Raw genomic sequence first — 23,223 nt, 5'->3', positions numbered from 1 at the left:
ACTCGGTACACGATGTACCATATAATTAGAGGGTCAGACCAGTGGTGAGGTCCCTCCCTCCAAACTCGACGCTCCCACATCGACGCTGAAAACATCACCAGCTCGCGAAACAGCCTTGGCCTTCCACTGGAAACCGAGCAAGAGAGGGAAAAGAAGATGGAACGAGACAGGTAACGCACGAAAGATCGGCGGCCGGAGATCTTTTATCGTTAATTTATCCATCGAAGATTTCACTTAATTCTTTAATGAGCGAGTACCAGGACGCGCGCGCCCGAGTGTGCACGCACGCATCCCACGAGAAAAAGAAAATATCGGAGGAGGCATTATTGTTCCGGCGTACGGTCTTGTAGCAAGTATTATAACCGTGCGCTTTAATTCGTTGGAGGCTAATTTCACCTCAGCAACGCGATAATAAATTACGATCAAGTCCCGGAGAACTGGCGGATGGGTTCCAACGATAACCGAAGCGTTCGCGAATTTAACTCCGCGACTCTCCTGCGTCTGACGTTTATGACGAACGTTCTGTCAGTGGCTTCACCGTGGCAAAGTCAAGGGGGATGTTTATAAATAATTCAAGAGTTTAGACACGCGAGTAGAAGGGATTAATCAAAGCGGCGATAAAGATTCTCGCATTCGTCGTCTGTGTTCGTTATCTGAACTAGGATCTACAAGCTAGCTGAAAATCGAATGTTCTTTACGGAACTATGGAATTCCTTTGAAAAATCAATGAGACTTGTAAAAATCTCTTCTTTTCAAACGCTAATAGCCTCTGTCAAATAGTACAACCGAAGATCATGTCCTAACACGGTGACGATAAGTATCAATTTCTGTGAACTGATCGAATCCCAAATTTAATCGAAGCCACGTTCGTTCTCCCAGACTTTCTAGTTTCTTATCATCGAAGCGATCTCGACGAGCGCTTACCTATGATTCAACACCATATTTTTCAAACCTGTGACCGCTGACCTGTGACCAGTGACAACCGTAAAAAGTCGAGACACGGATACAGAGGGACACACGCGACGACGTCGTGTGGCGCGATTCTAGACTAATTAAATCTCGATGTTTCACGGTGTCAGCCAGTCGCACTGGACGATCACGATCTGTCGACCGATAAGCCACGAGCAGAAGGGATTAAGGAAACGCGCTTGACTCGGTGTCCCCTTCGAGGAAACAGCTTCGATAACTAGAAGGCCCGCTTCCCTGCCCGCCAACTGACATACTGATCCTGTCCACCGTACTTGCTCGACGTTAAATTAAAGAACGATGGATTCAAAGCGTATCGAATCTCGATAAACGAAAATAAACCAGTAAATATAATTTCTAATTTTTCGTATTGAAAATAAGTATAAAATTTGGAATTCTCCTGATTCAATTGATCGAATATTGCTGGTTAGCGAAGAACAATTCAGAGAATCCATGTATCGCGCGTAGATTTATACGCGCGTATTTAGCGAATAAAAATCTACATACATTTCTGTATTACAATGCCGCGACTCAAGCCCTAGAAATCGTGAACTATTCAAGTACCAGACGAAACCTAAATTTCAAAGCTTTCTATTTATTCCGCGTGAATAGGAAATTCAGTTTAGCTTCTATCATTCCATTAGTACTCAATTTAGCTTCCACGTTCCTACACTGCGATCGCTGAAATCAAACCCGAAAATCTCAAACCCTTAGAAATCGCGAACTATTCAAAAATCTACGAAAACTGAATTCCAAAGGCCCGGTGCCCGCAAAACCGTAGTTTATCCTGGATATTGAAATCGAGAATCATTCACTTGGAGAATCGAGGACGATCAAGGATCGAGGGAACAAGCAGCCTGTGCTACCGCCTTTGCAAACGCGCGGCCTTAAAACGACGATGCCACGATAACGATACGTATGGGCTCCGGCTAGCTTAAACGTCTACCTATCCCGCTCCCAGGCCGAGAGGATACGTGTACGAGCGCATCCTGGTACACGGAACGATGGCTAGCAGCCGCTAGCACCGACTCGGAGAAAAAGGATAGAAGGAAATGAAGGAGAAAGAGAAGACGCAGCCACGGTGCCTATTTACCAGCCCCATATTTACACGCGTACACCAACAGAGAAGCCCGTACGTACTCACGGCCCTCTCTTTACCGGCTAATCTCTCATCTTAGATCGCGTCCGACCGGCGCACGAACCTTAGACTCTCGCTCGCAATTATCGCAACGCCGATATTCGGCTTCAAAGGGTATCGGGGAAAGGACGAGCACGGAGAATGTCGAAGATCCTCTTTCTATGGAATGAGAAACGTCCTAAGCGTCCAACTACACGCTGCACTGAAAGAGATTCAAACCGATCGTACCCACGACGTACGTAGCAATTGAACATCCGAGACGAAAGGCTGAATCGGTGATTGAGAATTCCGAATGAGAATACAACGTGTTATTCCGTTTTAGGTCGTTAGAAGTCCCGAAAGGATTATAGGCTTTAATCACCGAGCGATCGTTAAGTTTGGTCGATTAAGGCATCTCTTGGCTGTCACCCATCGAAGATAGGAGACGTCTCGTTTTTCGACCGGACACCAATGCTCGACATCTTAATGGAGTTTCACAAGTTTTTCTTGTACGAAAGACGCACGCTGCACGGAAGTGAAAGAGAGGCAGAAGAGGCGATACTTCTCGGCGGCTGTGTAGTAAAAAATAACGAGGACGGGGAAGCCGGAGCCCGGAGAAAAGGGCAGAGAGAATTATCGGTGTAATTTGTACCGCTTCCTCCGCGAGAGGCCGAACCGTAAAGTAACTTCGACCGTTTGGAACGTGACGTATCGCGGCAGGAAGTTTCAAGGAGCGCGGGAACCGTTGATAAACTTGTGTTTGGATGATCGTCGAACAAATGGGAAACGGGTGGCATTGGAGAACGGTAGAGATCCCGGGCTGGCAAGAGGCGCCGCTTAAAGTCAAGAACGTGCAACCGACTATCCAGCAACCGACGTCGCTTATTTATCTCTACGGTGGATCTGTGACGAGGGTTGCTTCGAAACAGCTCTTTTCCCCAAAATTAATCGAACTACCGTATTTCTCTTCTATTTCAACTTCTATAAAGAAATAGTTAAAACGTTCTTCGTTCGACCCATATGAAAGTCAATCCCCAGAAACCGACATTTCGAAATCCTAATGATTCTTGATTGTCGATTACTCTCTTCTCTTCCTTGATTGACAACGATGACACGAATTCCGTCATACGACGCTCCTGCTGCATCATTCGTTTCGAAAGAGCGATGTACCTTAACCAACGTATCAAGAACAGACTCGCCTAAAAGAGTCGAGAAATTATCGCATGTATATCCATCCAATTACGTCTAATTGCCCTAGAATAACGTCTAACCATGTTCACCAATAGCAGGGTTAACGAGTCGCGCGTAAATTTCAATTCTGACCCCGTCTTCAGCCACATTTTACCATCCTCGATTCCCCTCGGAAGTACAGTAAGCCATGGCTTTAAAACCGACAACCCCCACGTTGGGTCGTATGATGCATACACACACGCGTGCGTGCACAGTGCACGTGCACCATCGTCGTCGCGCTCGTAACCCCCCTTCCTTCACCAACCCTTTCCCGTGTTACGTACTCGCTAATCTACCATCTTAGATCCTTAACTGCATTTGCATTCGAAACACGACGATGTAACGCCGACAATTACGAGACACCAGAATTACCGCGCCGCAATTGTAGTAATTATCACTGCCGTGTGCCCCGCAGCGTCGTGAGATCGAGGGGGTGGGCCGGCAATGATTTGTCCGTTTTCGGCAACCGGACATTTGCATGCCGACCCGTTTCCTTCGCCGTTCGTTGGCCCCGTAAGCTCTTCACTCCCACGCTGATAAAACCTCGCGGTATGTGATACCGATTCATTTCCAAGAGATTAAACAAAATGTGCAGCACGCGAGGAAAAGACGACAAGTCTACTTATACTTAATTTTTTTATTGAAACTCGATCTCGTTCGAACACGAACGTATAAAAAATTTTACTTATCACGTTTTCTTTCTGTAGACGCCTCTTATACGAAGGCTATAGTTAGAATTAGATTACAGGTGTTTACCATTTTTACCTGCATACGTGGCAATTATAAATATGCAAAAATGTACAAAGTCTCAAAATCGAAATACATTTTGCGTTTTATTCGGAGGACAAGATATAGTTGAATTAAAGCTTCACCGCTTTATCAATGTCGGAAAAATGGGAATTTAGGGCGAACCGACGTGAGAAGGGGAGCACTGAATTCCGGCAGTCGCGAATCGAACGAGTCAGACGTCGATATGCGTAGGCCGCGAATGTAAATTAACATATTTCGCGTGTTTCACATTTCGAGCCATTCGCACTACATTTTTTATTTGTCTTTCTTCCCGATTATCGCGTTAATGTTATTTCGAAACTATTCATGGTAATTCGTCAAAGATGTTTTATTTTATTTATTACAGTATTTATTGTTATTTATCCGTATTAGAATACAACATATTAGATATAGAATTTATTTATGATAGTATTCATTATTATTTATCCGTATTAGAACATCCGTATTTTTAATTAGGAGATTTAAGAAGAACGATGGATAAGAACACCCTGTATGGTGTTGCAATGCGAACGCCCGTGCCGGTCTATGGGGCACGAAAGGACAAGGTTAACATAGAAAGGGGTGGTCATGCCTATTGTATTGTAATACTGTTTAAACTCGGCCAGGTAATAGGGCGTGCTTACAAGTATTTAGAATGTAACGGGTGTCCTGATCGCAGTTGACCAGCCGCCAGAGTTCCACGCAGTCTCCTACAAGCGTAATCTGCCGTGAATCTCCCGTCGTTTCTCCTGCAAGAGAGCATGCCTATACCGAATAAAGAAGCGGCCGGTAACAAAGTAGAGAAGCAACGGGGACTGGATAGTAGCCGCGTGATCGCATCCTATTATACATATTGTTGTACGATCGCAACTATACCGGGTGAGATCGTTAGAACTTGTTAATTCAATAGAGAATTTACGTGAGGAGAGCGGAGAATGGAAAGATTTTGATCGTACGTTAAATTCAACACAGAGATAATCTAGTAAGCGTAGAATGCTTTGTTCTAGCACTTTGCTAAACGAAGAACGTTTTAAGATCAAGACAGAAACATCGTTGAAATGAAATTCAGCAAATCGTGATAACTTCAGCTTATTTACCTCTACCTTTCGCTTTGATTGCTTTAATACAAGTTCCATACGATGACTAGGAATCATCGCCAGCTCTAGTGTTGAAAGGTCGAATGAGAACGATCAAAATCCACTTGAAATTCTTACGATCGAAACTCAATTTAAATAGCAATCTCGAGCATTGAAATTACGTTGGAAGATAACGAGCCATCCGATAACATTCATTCCAGCTACGCAACACCATAAATCCTGGCCGTGTCTCCAAATTACCGGAACGTCTAAAACGCGCGTTTACTTTCTCAGATTGCTCAATTTCGCGGAAACCTTTCATTAGCGGCGCGAGCGCGCCGGCCATCCTTCAAGCTGCTTCGCTTAATGCCCGTCAAGATATGACAGTTCCACGTCAAAATTAATCCCGTGACCCCGATTACATATTCCCCGGGCGAGGCTATCAGAGTCCGCCTGCGAGTCGCGTATTCCTTCCCGACGAGGAAGTAATTTCTTTTGTCCATGTACCGGGTGCCCCACGGATGAGGAACGGCCCCACAGATCTTTCGTAACGAACCGAAAGGCCTTTATGGTTTTTCACGCGGCGAATTCCCTGCCCCGGTCGTAAAGATAAAGCGTTAAGTGCGGTTATTAAGATGTGCCATAGTTCCATTATGAATTCCTCGCGTACCGCCACCGTTTCCACGCTCGTGTCCTCTTCACGGTCTCATTCTTGTCCTCCTCCTACACTCCCGGCTTAAACTTTTCCCCGGTTACAACGGCTGACTCGAGAAAAAAAGGATCCTCCTTACAAATTACCGCACCATCGCGAAGCAAAACGGTTCTCGCGTTCAACGAACGAGAATTCGAATCAATATCGTGGTAGAGGCAAAGACAAGATAACTCGAGGGTACGATAGCGGTGATTAACAGGGAACATCATGAATTTCAAATCACGATGATTCATGACGGAGGAACCGACACCGTTACTCTGCGCCATGATCCCCCGACGATTTGCGAACAGGAAGAACTATAACCAAGGATCACGATGGAACTTCATATTCTACTGCAGTTCCTTGATTATCCAATTAGTGTTACGTATGAAATATTTCGTTTTTGCGACTATAAGGATATGTGTAATAAATGGTAAATTGTTCTTGGCTGTCCAAATGATCATGAAATACATAGACGATTACATAATGTTCGTGTCACGGAATTCTTCCCATCCCCTACTTCTGCAGTTAGACAATTCATGCGATTTGAATGCCATCGAAAAGATTTTAAGTCTGCTAAAAGTGTAATACTTCTCTGTATTTATCTCTTGATCGCCGCGTTATTTGTTTCCAAGAAATATATATTCAAGATATTCGAGGACATAAAAGAAAACGGGAGAGGGAAATATATGTTATTAACCCTCTATAATAATCGAATTTTATCTCTTATGAGAGAAGAACGTCTAATTATCTATAATTTTTGTATTCGGATTTAAGAGTTAAAAACTAATCATTTCTATAAGCAATACTAATCGCAAAACGATGTAATACAATGGTACAGTGATACGCTAACGAAATAGAAATTTAGTAATTAATAAAGTTTCCTCGATAGGATACTCTGATCGGTGTCTTTCAATTTCATCGAAAAAGCAAAAAATCTTAAAGGACAACTGGTCTTGATTCAATAGCAGAGGCTTGTAAATCTGTTCGGTTTTTTTTCGCAAAGGAAAAATCGTGTGAATTTAATGACATGAACTTGAATTCCGTTATTTCTACGCGGTTATAAGGCTGATCGTTTCCACAGCACGTCGCAGTCCAAGAGAACAATTAAAATTCTCCGACAGCGACGGCGCAAGATCGAAGCAAGGAACGATAACAAGTTTGAACGCGTCGCGCGTGAAAACCATACGATTCGTGCAATCCCACGAGAGCCGGGTAATGTTCGCAAAAAGCTAACCTCGCTTCCTCGAGAAAATATCTTAAGTTTCGCCTCGACGCGGCGCGGCGTCTGGTTTGATCCTCTTAAAGGCTGGTTTCTCGCCCTGCCCTTGCTTCCATCGTTTCAACACACTTCAAATCACCATTAACTATCATCAAACATTCTTATTAAACATCTGATGAATCAAAAAATTCCAGAAAAAAAACAACGTTCGAATTTAAACCTCCGTATTTTTCTAATTCCCAATCTCCAATGACCGTTCAAAATCTGCCGATATTTCCAATTCAAAGGCGCGCAAAAATGCATAGAATGCGCGTAACGTTCAAAGCTAAAAAATATATCCAAAGTATAGTACCTCTTGTAATATCTAGTAGATGAAACAATTTTCCATCTAGGCTCCATTTTTTTAAATTACATCCACGAGAATATGAATTTGCATAAATATCTGGAAAAAAATAGCGCGGAAACTCGCAAACGGGACACGGGTCGTAGCGATCGATCCGCGGAGAATGTAACGACAACGATCGATACAGAACTAAAGACTGGTCTGGATGAACTGGAAAGAATCGTAAATCGAGCGAGTGAATGGGATTCCATCGGTTTTCCTCGAACGAGCATTGCGCGCTGGTTAATTGTGACGGATTAGAAATTCAAATGACGATACCGTGCGGCCGTAAAATCGGCGTAAATGAGTTGGAAGAGCAGCGAAAAGTGTCGGTAAGTACAGGGACAGATGTAATTCAGTGGGTCCGGCGTCGAAGGACACCGCGCACACGCTCCTAGGATACCGATATCCTTCGCGCACTTGGTGGTGCGGTTGAATATAAGTCATGAATTAAAGATCAGTCGGAAGGGGATTCTAATTAGCTGGTACACGTGGAACCGGGATTCCTGGCGCACCGTGAAAACGTATCGGTTTAATTGGAAAGAAGTTAAGCGTCTTTCAGCACCGCTGATCCGTCCGAGGCTCGAGCTATTTCGAGACAACGATACTTTACTGAGGCCAGAAGAGACTTCGTCTAATTACCAACCAGCTCTTCCGAAAGACGGAACAAAAAAACTGTTGAAAAATGTTCCTCCCACGATCGAATTTAATATTGCCCGAAGAGGAATATCGGCGGTCCGATAACTTCTACGATGAATTCTTGTCTCTGTAAAAGGTGCACTATCGGCCGAAACTATTCAAACGCCGGTGCCTTTCGATAAGAATTTAATTTAATTAAAGAAATTATGCATGAATGAATGAACTGCACTGATTTCGTGCTTTAGATATATTTATCATAGCTATGTATAGTGGAATCCAATTCGAACAATTTTTTTAAATCTCTCCCTAAAATTTAAAATCCAAATTCATGAAAAAACTGACGTTAATGCAAACAGTAATATAATAGAACAAGGCAATGGTATAATGTATAGGAAATAATAAAACATATTACTGTCAAAATATTTAACTCATTTCTAATTCAATAGATAATCTCAATTCGCAGTTCGTCCACTTTATAAATTTTCAATTAATTTGACAGTTACGAATTAGTAACATACTGCTACTACAAGTCGAACGAAGCATCCGGATTCTTATAAACGGTAGGCGTATAGAAACATGTGGCGCGTTTCAGCGGACTCGTTTTTGCAGAACAAGAATCGTTCGACTCAATTTGGCGAGGAAACGATCCACAGTTGCCCCACGAATGACCAATCCTATTGATTCACCGTTATTTACTCCAATTCTTGCTCGCGTTAAACGTACAGGGCACCACTTTATATTAAGTAGAATACATTGTTTGCCTTTCGAAGAAACAAACGTAATCGGTCGTTATTCCGTGGAGCCATTTATCGTTATTATCTGTAAGAAGAACATGTTCATCCTTTAACAGCATGGAAATGAAACGTGAAAGCACAAAGGTGTCGGAGGTTTCGTTAAAGACCGCGATTCCCAATGCAAATCGTCCCAGAGGAACGCGACTAGCCAGGATTCGCGCGGACGTTTATTACGAGCAAAGGTGACACTAGAATGGACCACGGTGGACGTGGCTTTTTGCCACATCGTCGCCGTCTCCACGCGGTCTGTTTCCTTGAAAGGATTAGGAACGTGTCGACGATCCCGGTTTTTGCCACAACCGCTCGCGTAGTGTGGAAATATCGCGCTGGAAAGAGGAACCATTTCGCGGTTATTCCCGACTATGAACTCGCCTGAGCCTGACGTAAAAGCTCGGCCGGCGGTGTACAGTTCCCCAGACGCGATAAAATTCATCAAAGTGGCCGAACCCGTTCTCTAACGAACACGTGGACGTTCAATATTTCCCTCGACATTGTTGCACGCGGTACGAATACGGTTGCTTTAAAGAAACGGGAGATTCCTCGAGACGTTTCTATTACAACATCTACCTTGTTACGTTCTTCCGCGTCGTGACCGTGTGTAATAAAACTATCCCGCACAATAAAACGGTACAGAAACAAAATTACAAGAGCAGGCCAGACCATTGAGGAAGACAGGACAATGTACTTCCTCTCAAAGCACAACATAAAGTGCCTATGAATTCGCGAAAAAACTTACCCGCTATCGACTCTCGTAACTTGTACCTATTCTCTTTCCGCGATTGATCGTAAACTACATAAATATCGTTAAAACACAGTAGACTCGATCGATACTAGAGCGAATTCCATAGGAAAAACAAGGGTGAAAGAAAAGGGGTAGGAAACTTAGGCAAGACACGTAACGAAGAGGAGAAGTGCGGCTGTTGCGCAAGTTTTTGTATCCGTTCCCTTCGAGTATCTTCTTGTTTTTGCGGCAATCGACGAATTACACGATTCTATTAAAGATAGTAACAGTCACGGATACGATTCTCGTCTATCCACCTCTTTCTGTCTCTTTCCATGTTGCGTTCGCATCGATTCGTTTCCCCCGCGACTAACGCTGTTCGTGACCGTTCACCGCCAACCCATACGGGTTTCACGGTCATGAGGTCTTATCTTTCTTAAACGCTCCTTTCTCCTCCGCCTGCGCCGATGGAACCCCGTCACGCCGGCGGGTATCTAGTTTCGTACTACTTCGAGGCGTTTAGCCTTGATGGGGAAGCCGAGTAACCGAGATGATACGTAAAAGATAGAGGTGAATTGCAGACACGTCCAGGTGATTCCGGATGAATCGTTGCCCCATTGATGGATGCGGCTCGTTAATCAATAACGCATAGAATGCGTGAACAAGCAGAAAATTCTACCAGAAGGCGTACGAGGGAAGAACGCGTTAACGAGGATTACATTCGGATCGTGATCGCTGATATCGATTCGTTTTACAGTTTTTACCAAGACTTTACTCACTTGTCCTTGGAAGTTTTAGAAGCAAATTCATTCTACGTAAATTCCTTCTTTGGACTGCTAAGACCCAGATATTGAAGGAAACTAGTAAATGCTACTCGATTTTTGTGGAAAGCTTTCCTTGTCTATCATCGAATTAATCGCAGATGGAAGGGAAGGTTTCTGATTAAACTCGCAGCTCGAACCGCTTAAGGAATCCCACGATACCGAAACGTTCTTAGAACTTGAATGCTGTTGAATTACTCGGCCGAGGATAGGATTGTTGCTACTACTTACTCGACAAGCAGTATCCTGCAAGTCACGTTGCTCTTTCATCAACAGAATGGGGAAATACATAGAGAAATCCTTGAGACGAAGTAGTAAAACGACGAGGCCGCGTCAATCAAGAGGAGGTACTCGAAGCACGCGCCTTTTAAATCTTCGTTTCGCCTGCGACCAATTAAAAACTGTGATTCTAACTTGCGACCAGAGTGGATATAGAGATCTTCACGATATTCGTCTATGGAACTGTCGAGTAGTGGGAAATTGGTAAAAATAATATTCATAATATATTAAGGATGCTTTAACTTATTAATCGGGTCGTTCCTTAACCAGAGACTTTCTAATTATACAGTAACGACCGAATAAGTAAAGATCGTATAATTATGAAGTGAAAAATTAATAAAGAAGAATTATTTCTAAGAGAGGTGATTCGACAATTTATGATTACATTTCCAAATAACTGGATCCTTCGCTCAAAGCTAAGAATCAAAGAGAACGAGTTGATTCATCTTTCTCGATGAACAACTTAAACGATCAAAGATTCTTGACGAATTTCGTAAGAAATCATAGAGCGTTGAAGACAGCCAATAATAACCTCGACGAAACAAGAATCTTCCCCGCGAGGTACTGGTTCGACTTCCACTTACATTTCTCGTAACCCAATACCGTCGCATTCGATCTTATCCCCCATGTCCTTTAATTTCCTACGCAGCGTCATTACGTCGTCGATCGCGACGGAATTCCAGTCGATCGACAGAAATAAAACGAGGAAAAGAAAAGAGGACGAGGCAAAAGTAAAAGAAGAAGGGCAGGGAGGAGGTGAGAGATATCGAGAATGGAAAAACGCAGCGACACGGAAGGGATTCAAATGAACTGGAAATCGAGAAGGCGCGATCTCGAATATTCTCGACGTTTCTCGAGAAACTGTCGATCCTCTCCGGCTGTCCCCGTTACTCGTCTAAGTTGCACGCGAACCAAGAAAATCTGGCGATAATTAATCGACCCTACTCCACGATACTCGAACCTCCCCGGAGGAAACGGTGCTCGACGTCGGCTAATTGATCGCGATCCGCTGTTCTTTGATTGATCGCTTAATCGACCGGAGTGAAAAAAAAGGAGAGAGAAATAGGAGACCAACGGAGTGGAAAAAGTTGGAACACGCTAAAACCTCGATCGCAAAAGTCCTCGACGAGACAAGGTGTACGCGACTATACATATACGTATGTACCCTACGTTCATCTCGAACGCGAATCTTTGTTTAGGAGTTCGATGAACGAGACTACAGCTCCGAGAGGACTGCTGGTGCGTTGGAGTAAACGGGAATAATTATTCCAGCTTTTCGACGTCCCGGGTCATGTCGACAACGATTATTGACAAGCGTAATTTCCGTTATCGTTCGTCTATTAATTAGACCGCACCAGCGTGGTTTTCCCGTTTGTCGTTATTTGTCGGCAAATATGTTGAAGCGTGTCAACAAACGGTAATAACGTTCGGGGTTGTTTCACAAATTCGAAATTAATGATAATTTCTTGAATGAAAGAATACATATATATTATAGCTACGCTGGAAATAATTCGATTTATCGGAATTGATACAGAAATTTTCCAAGCACCGGGCTAAAAGCACCGTTATAGTTAGGAGTAGATTGAAAATGCCACCTGTCGAGTAGGGAGAGAGGGTGAAGATTAATTCGTTTAGGAAGTCAGGTGAACCGGAATCAAGGGTTCGCCTGACTTCCTAAGGGAGAGGAGAAATTTCGATGAAGGTTCGATCGATGCGTTAAACCCGAGAACAAGAAGCTACCGGCGGCATAGCAATGCGATTTCGTGTTTCGAGTTATTACATTCGAACGACGTGAGACGATCGTTTCTGTACTGGCAAATTGTGCATGTACTAAAATCCAATTGCGCCGATGCACGACCGTAAAATATACATGGAATGGCTTCAAACGTTTCCTATAACCCGTCCACGATCCCTAATTTTCCACAAATATGATCTGTCTTTCTGTTAGAAAACCGAATATCCAGCCAGACTCTACGATATCTCTTTCCTATCCTAAAATTGTTTAAAAGCTTGTCTTTGGAGATGTATGATATGCTTTAGAATATAAAAATATATAAATCTTTTGGTTGGCGGTATTAAAAATCTAAGCAGAATGAACTCGCAAAGAGAATCAAAATTATTAACAAAATATTAAAGAAACCATCTTTTCTCAAAATATTGATTGGCAGACTTGTGCTATTTTAGAATTCATGTCTCTTTAGAATTGCCCTCTTCAATAAGTAAAAGCACGTTTTAAGGAGGATCACACTCGAAAGAGCGATCTTAAGATACATACTCGAGTCAAGATATGTTTGTACTGAAGATATAGGTACTAAAAGATACTCCTACACACATGGTTCGATCAAGACTAACGCAAGAGGAACAGAAAAGGGGACGAATCCGTGAAGTAGACAGATCCTCGCCGAGCAGTCTCGAGGCTTAGTGTCAACAATGATATGACGTGATATGCAAATGGAAGATCATTCGAAAGAAAACGATACGTGGTCACCTAATGAATATTTACTCGCGCTTGAAGACACCGAAGTACGGCTACGTATATCGGGGCAATCCGTACGACGATTAAACGTATAATTTTCGAATTAAAGTACCGATCAAATCGTTAAACAGTTGTCCCATGCAAATGGAAGGTGTACGCCAAGTAATGGTCACTCTTTGATCGAACTACCTTTTACTCTTACCTTTACTTGTACTCTTTTGGTTCTACTTTTCTACATTCACTAGTAACCTCGTTTTCATCGAATTTTACAATAAAAGTTTATTATATGACAAATAAAATGGCTTTGAATGTTTTAAAGAAATCTTTAGCGTAAAATTGGAAGAAGAAATTACGTCGAGTAACGATGTTTCTCTCATATTCTTCTCAAACATAAGAGATTTTCTATTTTCTTTCTTCTAGAAGATAATGCAAGATACGCAATACTCCAATATTTTAATAATGAATCTTTTCGTAATTTTTTAGATAGAAAAGATATTTAAACTCACCTCGGTTGTAACATCCGACAATTAATCCAACAAGTCGTCCAACTCGATTTCCATCAAACACTGACACAATCACGTCCCAAAGATCACCTCAATTGCCAGCATTGAAATCACCAACATCGTCGAACCCCCAGCTTCGAATGCCTGGGCACGTAAACCGAATACTCGGAGTATACGAACTAGCCTCGCGTTAGCGACCGTTTAACACGGACAATTATGTTAACCAAGGAAGCGAGGTTAATCGTCGTTCCCCATTGTTTGCTAAAACAAAGCGTGGAAGATCGCGCGCGAGCCTCCTTTCTCGCGACGTTCCCTCTACCCTTTTTCGCTGGTTCCGGACCGTTAATCCATCACGGTTCACGGCGTCGACGAGAGAGAAAAGTATCCGTGACAAATCGAAGATGGTGCCAGCCGCGAAAGAAGTTGCATTAATTTAACACATGTTCTTCTAGGTCCGATTGCACGGTGACAAATACGGCACGACTTGACTGTGAAAAAGCCACGAACAGGAAGCAACCTCCCACGACGTAACCACGTGCTAATCCTCCAGTGAAAACCGGTGCTTCCAACTAATCTTCAAGATCTTGCAAACGGTATGACAGAAAGACTGATTAAAATCTCCAACAAGTATCTTCCGTCTTCGAACGATCTGCAGTTTAATTAATTTAACAAATTACAGACGTTGTAAGATTTCCAATGTAGAAGAATACTCGTCTTTTACGGAAAGAAGAGTATGTGAAAGACTCGTTAATTAATTGTACCACGTGCTTCTTCGAGTTTCTGGTCCCCGACGCTCTCGCCGTCAGGTGCACGTCGCGGTGTCAAGGTAACCACGTGCAAACGAGACGGCAGGACCGCTGTCGCCTCGAATTACACCGACTTCACTCCACTTTCCTGACTCCCATTCCACCAGCTCTTCGATGTTTTAATTCAGTACCACTGACCACCTTTTCAAATAACACTGTTTGACAGTCTCACCACGTCGAAGATATCGATCTCTGAAACACAAACCTTTCGCGTTAATCGAAAACGAAAGATTCACGGATTCATTCTCGAACCTCTAATCGGCAGACGTAAACGATCATCGACGACACGATCAAACGAACTCGGCACGTTTCTTTTATCCTTGTACGAAGTTTCACTCGTGATCGAACACAGACTAATTTTTCGATCAGATCCACTGGAACTTGCCGATTTCGTTTAGGAAATCGAACGGATCGAACGAATGCCACCTAAGTTCCGGAAGAGACGCGTGCACGTACCGGCGCGTTACTTCATCGAGTTGGAAGAATAGCAAAAGAGGTGGAGTGGACGTGGTGTTCACCAGCGAGTGGTGGTGAAGCGATGCTGGCCGCGACGATGCCGCTGGGTGGTGGTGGTGGTGGTGGTGGTGGTGGTGGTGGAGGATAAGAAGAAGAAGAAGGAAACACAAGAGGAGGTGTGCTTGGCGCGATCTAGCCGAGAGTGGTACCAGCGGCCACTGAAGAAGAAGTGGCGTGTGCGGATCGCACGGCCGGGTGAAACGAAGACAGCGGCCTCGAAATGGTAAGAGACAGAGAGCAGAGCGGCCGAAAGAGAAGTAGACGGGAGTAGGAGGGATGGGAAAGGAAGAGGAAAGAGAGGGAGAGAAGAACGAGAAGAGGGAGGAAGGAGTAAGATCCTCGGGAGAGCGTCCTTCTTGGTAGAAAGGGAGGACGAGGAATGGTCCGTCAAATGGTATCCCTGCGTACCGAAACCGTTGCCCACCTGAAAATCCTGGCTTCCTTCTTCCTTCTTCTTTTTTGCCATAGCTAATTGTACGGACGTGACATCGTGCTTATGGCGTGGAGCGCGTTCGAGGACGCGTTTCGAGAGATATCGGATCGTGTCGAATGGGCAAGAACGAAGAAGAGATAAATTTCTGTGTAGAAGAAGAAAGATTGGTAAGATATCCTTAATAGAAACTGGTTCTGAGTCGACATTGCAATCGATAATTGAGCATGTACAAAAAGCATATTGAAAAAGAAAATAATAAAAAAAAGATAGATATGAGAATTTTAAAAGAAAAAGCGTACGAATAAAAGTGGTAAATACTTGCGAAAGAAGGAAAGGAAAAAGCACTGGAACGGCAAATATTTGTGGTAGGGAACTGGCGAAACTTACGACGGAACGATACCGGGGACAGTCACGAGTCGCATTCTCGTATAATTGTTAAATACGAAAGCATCCGGGACATCCTCAGGACGAAAGGCAGAGAGTAGACTGCAGAAATCACGTATAACGAACAAGATATTCCAAGATTTTCCACTTTTCGACGTCTGGGAAGAAGCAGTTGGCAAGCGGTGTGCGCTCGCTTAATTTGCAGATGTGCTCGTCGTCGACGACAACCACGGCTACTCTTCCCTTACGTTTCTGTCTCGAGCGACCTGCATATGTGCACCTATACACAACACTTCCACCAACTTTATCGCTCTCGAATTCTTGGAGAAATTGTTTCTCGTCTACGTACAACTTTATCGACCATTTTTTACCATTAAAAAAACGTTGGAAAATATGTTAATATAGATCATTAATCAGTAGCCAAAGGTGATAACCGACAAAGATGGTAATTCTTCGAACCCGAAATTTCGATACTTTCTCTTCAACTAAAGCGGTATCCAACATTAGAGATAATCATACAGGTTTAATGGCCTTTGATTAAAGACAAGCTAATAAATCGCCCAGCCTCTAATGATACCTCTTCTACACCCGACGACAACCAAATCCTACATCTATCTAGTCGCTCTTCCTGCCTGTCCGTCTTCACCGGTATGTACATCCGCGCGGCAGGCACAATATCCAGCAGGTTCTCGCGATCGTTCTTTCCACGTCGTGTAAAAGCACAGGTACGCCTCGTAACAACGTCGTGGTACAACGATAGAAGAGACAGAACCCACGACAGGATATCACGTGTCTCTAGTGCGCGTCCTTTAAGTCCATGGATCCGCGGCCGTCCGCGATGCGCTTTTCACGGTCTTCTGATACATTGCTACCGTTTCGAGGAGGGTCCCTGTGCATCCTCCAGACTGCCCCTCACCGAAGGCCTTGTATTATGGTAAACGAGACATCGGAGCCAGAGGCTGCCAGTCACCGGTACTCCTTCCACTTCCCTCCGATTCTCTCCTTTCCTCGTTTGTCTACTCGCAGTTGTCCTCCCCACGTTGTCTCTTCCTGCTTGCTCCCGTTACTGCCTCCCCGATGTCTTCTGTTACAATCCTCCGTGTCTCGCTGCTCGAACTCCAACCGCCGCTCCGTCTTCTTCAAAGACTTAATAATCTTAATGAATTTGAGAAATTCGAGCAGTGATCTCGAAGATAAGTATGTACTTGGACGGATCTTCCTCTCTGGCTACGTTAGAATTTCTGAAGAACACCGAGAAAGGATCGTAGATGCGATGGCTAAATCACGCAACTAGAACGTGAACGAGAAGAAAACGCGTTAAATCTCGTTATATCGCTCGTTTTATTCTCCTCTGCGCCATGAGATTACGTCCGATCTTACATTCAGTTCTAGTTTCTGACTTCTAAATGCGACGTTTGAACTCCGTGATTCTGTATTCTCTGGACGAATCGAGTCCATCGCTACTCCTCAAGCTTTATGCCTCAATTTCCGTCTCTGTCCCTCGTTTAATCTCGTCCCCTTGATCGTCCTCTTTACCCTCGCTCCCTTTCGTTTCATGGCTCCTTCTTTTTGTCTTCCGCGTGCTCTGTCTCTGCTCCCTGTCCACCTTCGCTCTTGTATTCTTCCTCTTCGACTTCGATGCTCATAAGGGGAAGGGGGAGGATCGTTGCGTCCGCCTCGCTTCTGTCGCGCGACGATATATCACGGGGCCCTCTAATGAAAGCCTTTTCTCCGACTGCCAATTAACCCCCACGCGACACCGGCCAAACGGAAGAAAATAGCGGACCGACGCGACGCGTGCACCTATACAATCGATCGCTCCTGCCGCGCCACCGTGTTTAATTGTACGTCGTACATCGTATCCCGATGTTTTCTGTCCCTCTGATCTCCCTTTAAAACATATTCAAAGATCATGAGCCGAGAATAAACGGAGGAATCCATATGAACAAACTTCTCTTCCATATTTAACCTCGTGATTCGCGTTCTTCACGTACTTTAAATCTTACAAATGTATCTTGAATACATTTTAAGACTACGAAACGATGTATAAGTAATAAATGTAGGTAGATAGATAGATTTCATCAAACTGATTTAAATAACTCGCTGCGTTTTATGGGACTTGTATCCAGACCGATTAAACGAAGGTTAAAAAAAAAACAAATAACCAGAATGTACGCACGTGCTTAACAACAAAGTACTTAACAGTACACGTTCCCTCCGCATGATACTCCAAGAATTACAACTTACGATTATTCACCGTCTTTCTGATATCTGATAAAAAAGAACAACGAAGGAAACAGCGTGACGTGATCGTAAGCCTGCTTGTAATACTTTCACGAGAGCGCGAAAATTACGCTAACACCGGCTAGAAGCCAGCGGCGGAACACGTTCCATCGATGTATGTACGTACATCGTAACATTACCTTCATCAGATAAACGAAATTCTTCGTTGAGAAATAAATAAAAAGAGAAAAAGAAGAAAGAAAGAAAGAAAACGGCGGAGAGGAGAATCTTAACACGAACGTGAAAAATCAGAGGGCAGAAATTCATCTTTCGCGAGACGTCCAGCACCCGGGACACTAATCCGACGATAAATACGCTCAGTCACGGGTTAAGGGAAGCGGGTACGTGATTGACAAGTCAAACGAGTTTCGCGCGATCCACCGGCCACGATCGATCATCGCGACTATCCGCGCAGATCTCTCGATCGTCTCCAGAAAAAATCCACGCGACGCCTTCTCTTCTACCCCGTGTCTGCTCGATTAACCCCCACCGTCCATGTGGGACGTTGCAACGTGTAACAAATAACGTTAACGATGCGAATCGCAGACTATCGAAGATCACACGCCGCCGCCGATTATTAATTGTTTTCATTCGTCAAACGGAACTTCGCCCGAAATTACTGCCTTGAGATTCGATAAATCCACGATTATCAGATATAAATATAGGCATAAAGGTAAAAAGGTGTGAATATTGAATCGATTATTCGAAATCGGAGGAATGACGAGGGGCTAGGTAAAAAAGTAAAAAGACCTGTGGGAAAAAACGAGAGAGAGTGAGAAAAAGATGCGTAGAGCGCTAATTAACAAAAGGGGAAAAAATAATTGTCCCTTGGTTCGTCGATATCTCTGCACTTGCTAAGAATAATTACACTCGACAAGGGACCCGAGCTTGTGTCGCGTGTATGAATAAAAGAGGACGGCCAACAAGGTGCCGGGAGACCGTTTAACTTTGTGTTTGGGACCGCCTACCCGACGCCCAGCCTTAGGGGACACGATTGCGCCTCGCCACTTTCTAATTTACCATCGAGTTTCGCCAGCTGACAACGCGCAATTTCTCCATGCAACACATCGACCCTGTGCAGTCTCGGGACTTGACAATTTTAAAGCTGGGAAGCTTCATTTGGTTTCGCCCCTTAATAAGGAATTCTCGAAGAAAATATCTTTTTATCCTTGCTAAGTATTGTTACGCTTAATATCTTCATTTCCTCCATTCAACAGTTCCTAAAATCTTCTCTGTCTTCTAAACTTCAAACTATGTCCCTCGAGATTCATCCCTCATCATCTCTCTCTCTCTCTCTCTCTCTCTCTCTCTCTCTCTCTCTCTCTCTCTTTCTCTCTCTCTCTCTCTGATCTGATCTGATCTGATCTGATGATTATCTATGTAAAGATAAATTTAAGGATAAATAAAGAAATGCAATAGAAATGAAATGAATGTATATTATCTCTGACTTCTTTGATTTGACGAATAGAATTGTCATGGTCCTGCCGAAGAACATCGCGTTGAAGTTCGACAAAGTACGAGGAACACCCGTTATCTAAATCTGGTCACTGGATCGGTTTAAACGCTCCTCGGGGCGAACTTTTACGAGACACGCATTCGTTATCCATTAGGGTAAGTATAGCACGTGTGGTGGGTTCTGGCCGGTGTTACCAGAGCCGAGTATACGATATTCATGCTCTCGCAAGCCATTCCGGCTGGCGCGTGTAAACGGCTGGCATAATTGAATTATCATTCGAACCGCATGAAAGACAGCTAAAGCCCAGCCCCGGTAATGAGCGAAATAAGCGTAACGCCCGCTCGACAACGCGGTTTCAAAATAACCCCGGTATATTTAGGCAACAATGGGCCCCGATAAAAGCTGGTACGATAATTCCCCACGGCCTCAACCACACCCCCACTTTTCGTCGAATTATCAACGCTCGATGACGAAACAGCATTACTGAAATTAATATATAATTAATTCTAAAACACGGCTAAGGCGAACCAAACATCCAATCCTTTTGTTTTCTTTATATTGATGTCGATTTCGATACTCTTGAATATTCTACATAGTCGATAGTTATCATTAGATTCACGAAAAAACGAAAGAAAAACTTTATATACAAGTAGGTACTATATGTTCCTAGATTTTACAAGTTCTGAAAAATACATCACGCAAATAATTGAAATAGTTTCTGTTTTTATCTGTCTCGATGGGTATGTAATATTCAGATAAGCCAATTCCCATGGTATTTTATTAATGGAAGTTTAATTGCACGTGGTGATGCTAATTAATAATCCTCTCCTCGACCTCCAATAAATCAAGTCAATTTTCAGTTTGATTAATTTCACCAGCCGCCGTCCAAGTTAATTTCTTGAAAATAATCGGTATAACATTTAATTAAGAGTTTCACACAAATGTAGCGTAACGATCGAGAATTGCATGCGCTGAAGTTCGTTCGAAGAGTACCGTAGAATACTTGTTTGTTTACTACAGCGATAAATAACCTGTTTAAAAAAACAACAGTTTATGAAAAGAATCACGTTATGAATCTTAGGTTATGTGAAACTTCTAAGGAATATGAAGCAAAATAAGTACGTTGAAAATCATTCTCATCGTACAAGAACAAAGTTCAAATCAAATAATAAAAAGTTACTTTTTCATATAAGAGGAATGAACGTAGTCAGTTTCTCTCAGCTAAAAAAATTCCTAAACCCCTCTTGGTAGCCTCTTCTCACAGATGTTTGAATCAAGATTACAACATTCTTGCTTTTTCTCGTTCCCCGGGTGAAGATTAAAATCTGGACCGGCAAGAGCAGTTGGACCACCGCCATTTTTTTTACCGTGTAACATTATACCGCGGGTCATTTCCATTCAACGAACACATGGCACACGAAACTTGCGAGAGAAACACTTATATATACATACATACGTGTAAAAAGAATATATCGAGTAAGAAAGAACAGAACCGCTATCAAACGATCAGGAAATTCTGAAAATTTTAACGCGTTGACACAAGCCAACTTCGTTTCCGCCATATTTTTTTTTTTTTCTTTTGACAAATATATCATTTGAAAAATAATTATTGCCTCAGGAAATTAATAGGAATTATTTTCATTTGATTTAAGAAACTGTTCATATCGTATGTACCCTTCTATGACACAGAAAAAGAACTAAACTTACTTTGACTGTATCGTATATTAAAGCTACAAATTACGTACAAATTGACGCAACACGTTGTCCGCATATTTCATCTGACGACACAGAAATCAAGAGGACGTTTAACCGTTCGTTACACCGACGCACGTAACCTGCTCCAGCATTTAAACGAGGATGTTACAAATACTGCTCCTAAATAACATACACGGGAACTAGTAATGCTTAATGGAACAAAATCAAATCAAAGAAATAAATTTTGTAACTATAAAATTATACATACCTAATCCATAATAAAATTCCAACTCTTGTTGTTGCAAGTATGATACGCCAATTGATGCATACAACTATTTATTGACATCACAGGTCAACTAACTAGAAATAACACACAGTATTTATTTCATAGAATATTATATTTATATTTGCTTGTGACAGTATTTCGCCATTTCAAATAAAAGTTATAAACTAATAAGGAACGTCAGTTCTCACATACCTTGCTTTTTGTAAATGCAAAAAAGTATGTCAGATGACGTCATTTGAAACAATTCTGTGCGCATTTTTAATTAAACAATACTGGAGAATAGAAATGATTCCCTTTCGTTATTGCAACTCCAAATTTATAGTTTTAAATTATTAAATAAAATTAACTTATTCTGTTTAATTTATGGCTTCCTAAGATATTTCTCTGTATTTATAAAAAGCATCCCTTACAAAATTATTACTATTCTAAAAATTACTATAATTTCAATACATATTGTAATTTTCGATTAAACGAAGGTATTATCGCCATCTATGTGTACTCGTTTCAGTATTAAAGGAAGTAAACTGTTTTGAAAAAGTTTATAAAAATCATTATTCATATATGAAAGTATAAAATGACTAATATTGATCGAAAATAAAACATAGTTAGTAAGGGAATTGATTAAAACCTGATTAAGTCTTGCAAAATTTATCGACTGAGAGCAGACAAAACATAGACGATAATAACAAAATGGTAAGAGGGCTGTAGAGACGCTGAAATGTGTGAGACAAAAATCTGTTGGGTGTCATATCTATCCTATACCTCGTTTGTGATTTAATATGGACTGTTTACATTGTGAATATCTGAAGAATTTGAGTTTTATATGTCTCCGAAATTTATAGAAATATAAGAACATCAGGAAAGAGATTTTATTTTTTTTTTTAGTAGTTTTGTGAGAGGTGTATACATTGACAAGTTGAATTAATATCCTTCTACTTGAAGCAATAATTAAACAAACAAGAAAATAAACATGAAAGAAGGGCATAACGTGTCTAATATAACAAATGATGATTATATTCACGAAAATGGAGAGGTAACTTCGTAATTGCATATTTTATACAATATTTTAGAATAGAAACATTATTATCATAAATAGCTTTGCAGTATAGGTTATAAGTCTTGTTTAAGAGGTTACATTTGTGTTTACTTAAAAAGTATTTAACCTTCCATATCTGACAGTAATATTTCATTGTTTAACAATGTTTCTACTGTTGTATATAATTATCATATTAATAGTAACATATATGTGCTGTGAATTAAGTTAGTATGAGTTTATTTATCCACTTATAATAGGCTGTTAATACAGAGGAATCTCCAGCAAAGCAAAAATTACGTGGATGGCTAAATCGAAACTTAAGAATAAAAATGACAGATGGGCGTATTTTAATAGGTGCATTCTTATGTACTGACCGTGATGCCAATGTGATTTTAGGATCATGTTCAGAATTTTTGTCAGAGGATCACACAGAAGCAAGAACTCTTGGTTTAGTAATGATACCTGGTAGACATATTGTAACAATACATCTTGATGCTTGATGAGCAATTGTTTTGTTTAAAACTAGCTATACAAAATTTATTGTCCTCTATTTTTTCGAATTATATAGAATTTTATTATCTCTGTATTTCTAAAAATATACTCAGTAATGTGAATAAGATTACTAAAGAAGAAAGTAAGATGT

The 23,223-nt window shown here is 42.0% G+C and overlaps 2 protein-coding genes across 7 annotated transcripts in view; one reads left to right on the top strand and one right to left on the bottom strand.

The window, feature by feature from the left end:
* dachs (unconventional myosin-IXb-like dachs) overlaps positions 1 to 22,143 on the bottom strand; it is a 110,840-nt gene extending 88,697 nt beyond the window's left edge. For 4 of the 6 annotated variants that reach the window (XR_011172937.1, XM_069111664.1, XM_069111660.1 and 1 more), the window contains exons 1-4: positions 21,527 to 22,143; positions 21,309 to 21,438; positions 14,447 to 14,683; positions 13,689 to 14,334 (exon numbers count right to left, since the gene is read on the bottom strand). The gene's annotated coding sequence lies outside the window, so the exon portion shown is untranslated. Of the gene's footprint in view, positions 1 to 13,688; positions 14,335 to 14,446; positions 14,684 to 14,947; positions 17,893 to 21,308; positions 21,439 to 21,526 lie in introns of those variants that run through there. The other 2 variants (XM_069111661.1, XM_069111662.1) reach the window with 2 other exon arrangements.
* A 186-nt stretch (positions 22,144 to 22,329) lies between these two features.
* Positions 22,330 to 23,214, top strand: Sbat (LSMD1 domain-containing protein Sbat). Its single transcript, XM_069111682.1, has 2 exons — positions 22,330 to 22,577; positions 22,838 to 23,214. The coding sequence occupies exons 1-2, from the start codon at positions 22,515 to 22,517 to the stop codon at positions 23,078 to 23,080; spliced, it is 306 nt and encodes a 101-aa protein (XP_068967783.1). The 5' UTR covers positions 22,330 to 22,514; the 3' UTR covers positions 23,081 to 23,214.
* The last annotated feature ends 9 nt before the right edge of the window (positions 23,215 to 23,223 follow it).

The sequence above is a fragment of the Bombus flavifrons genome, chromosome 4 (genome assembly GCF_040668555.2).
Source record: "Bombus flavifrons isolate JBK064 chromosome 4, iyBomFlav1_principal, whole genome shotgun sequence".
NCBI classification, from domain to species: domain Eukaryota; kingdom Metazoa; phylum Arthropoda; class Insecta; order Hymenoptera; family Apidae; genus Bombus; species Bombus flavifrons.
Note: the sequence above shows the minus strand (reverse complement) of the source record. Positions and strands in the feature narration are given on the sequence as shown.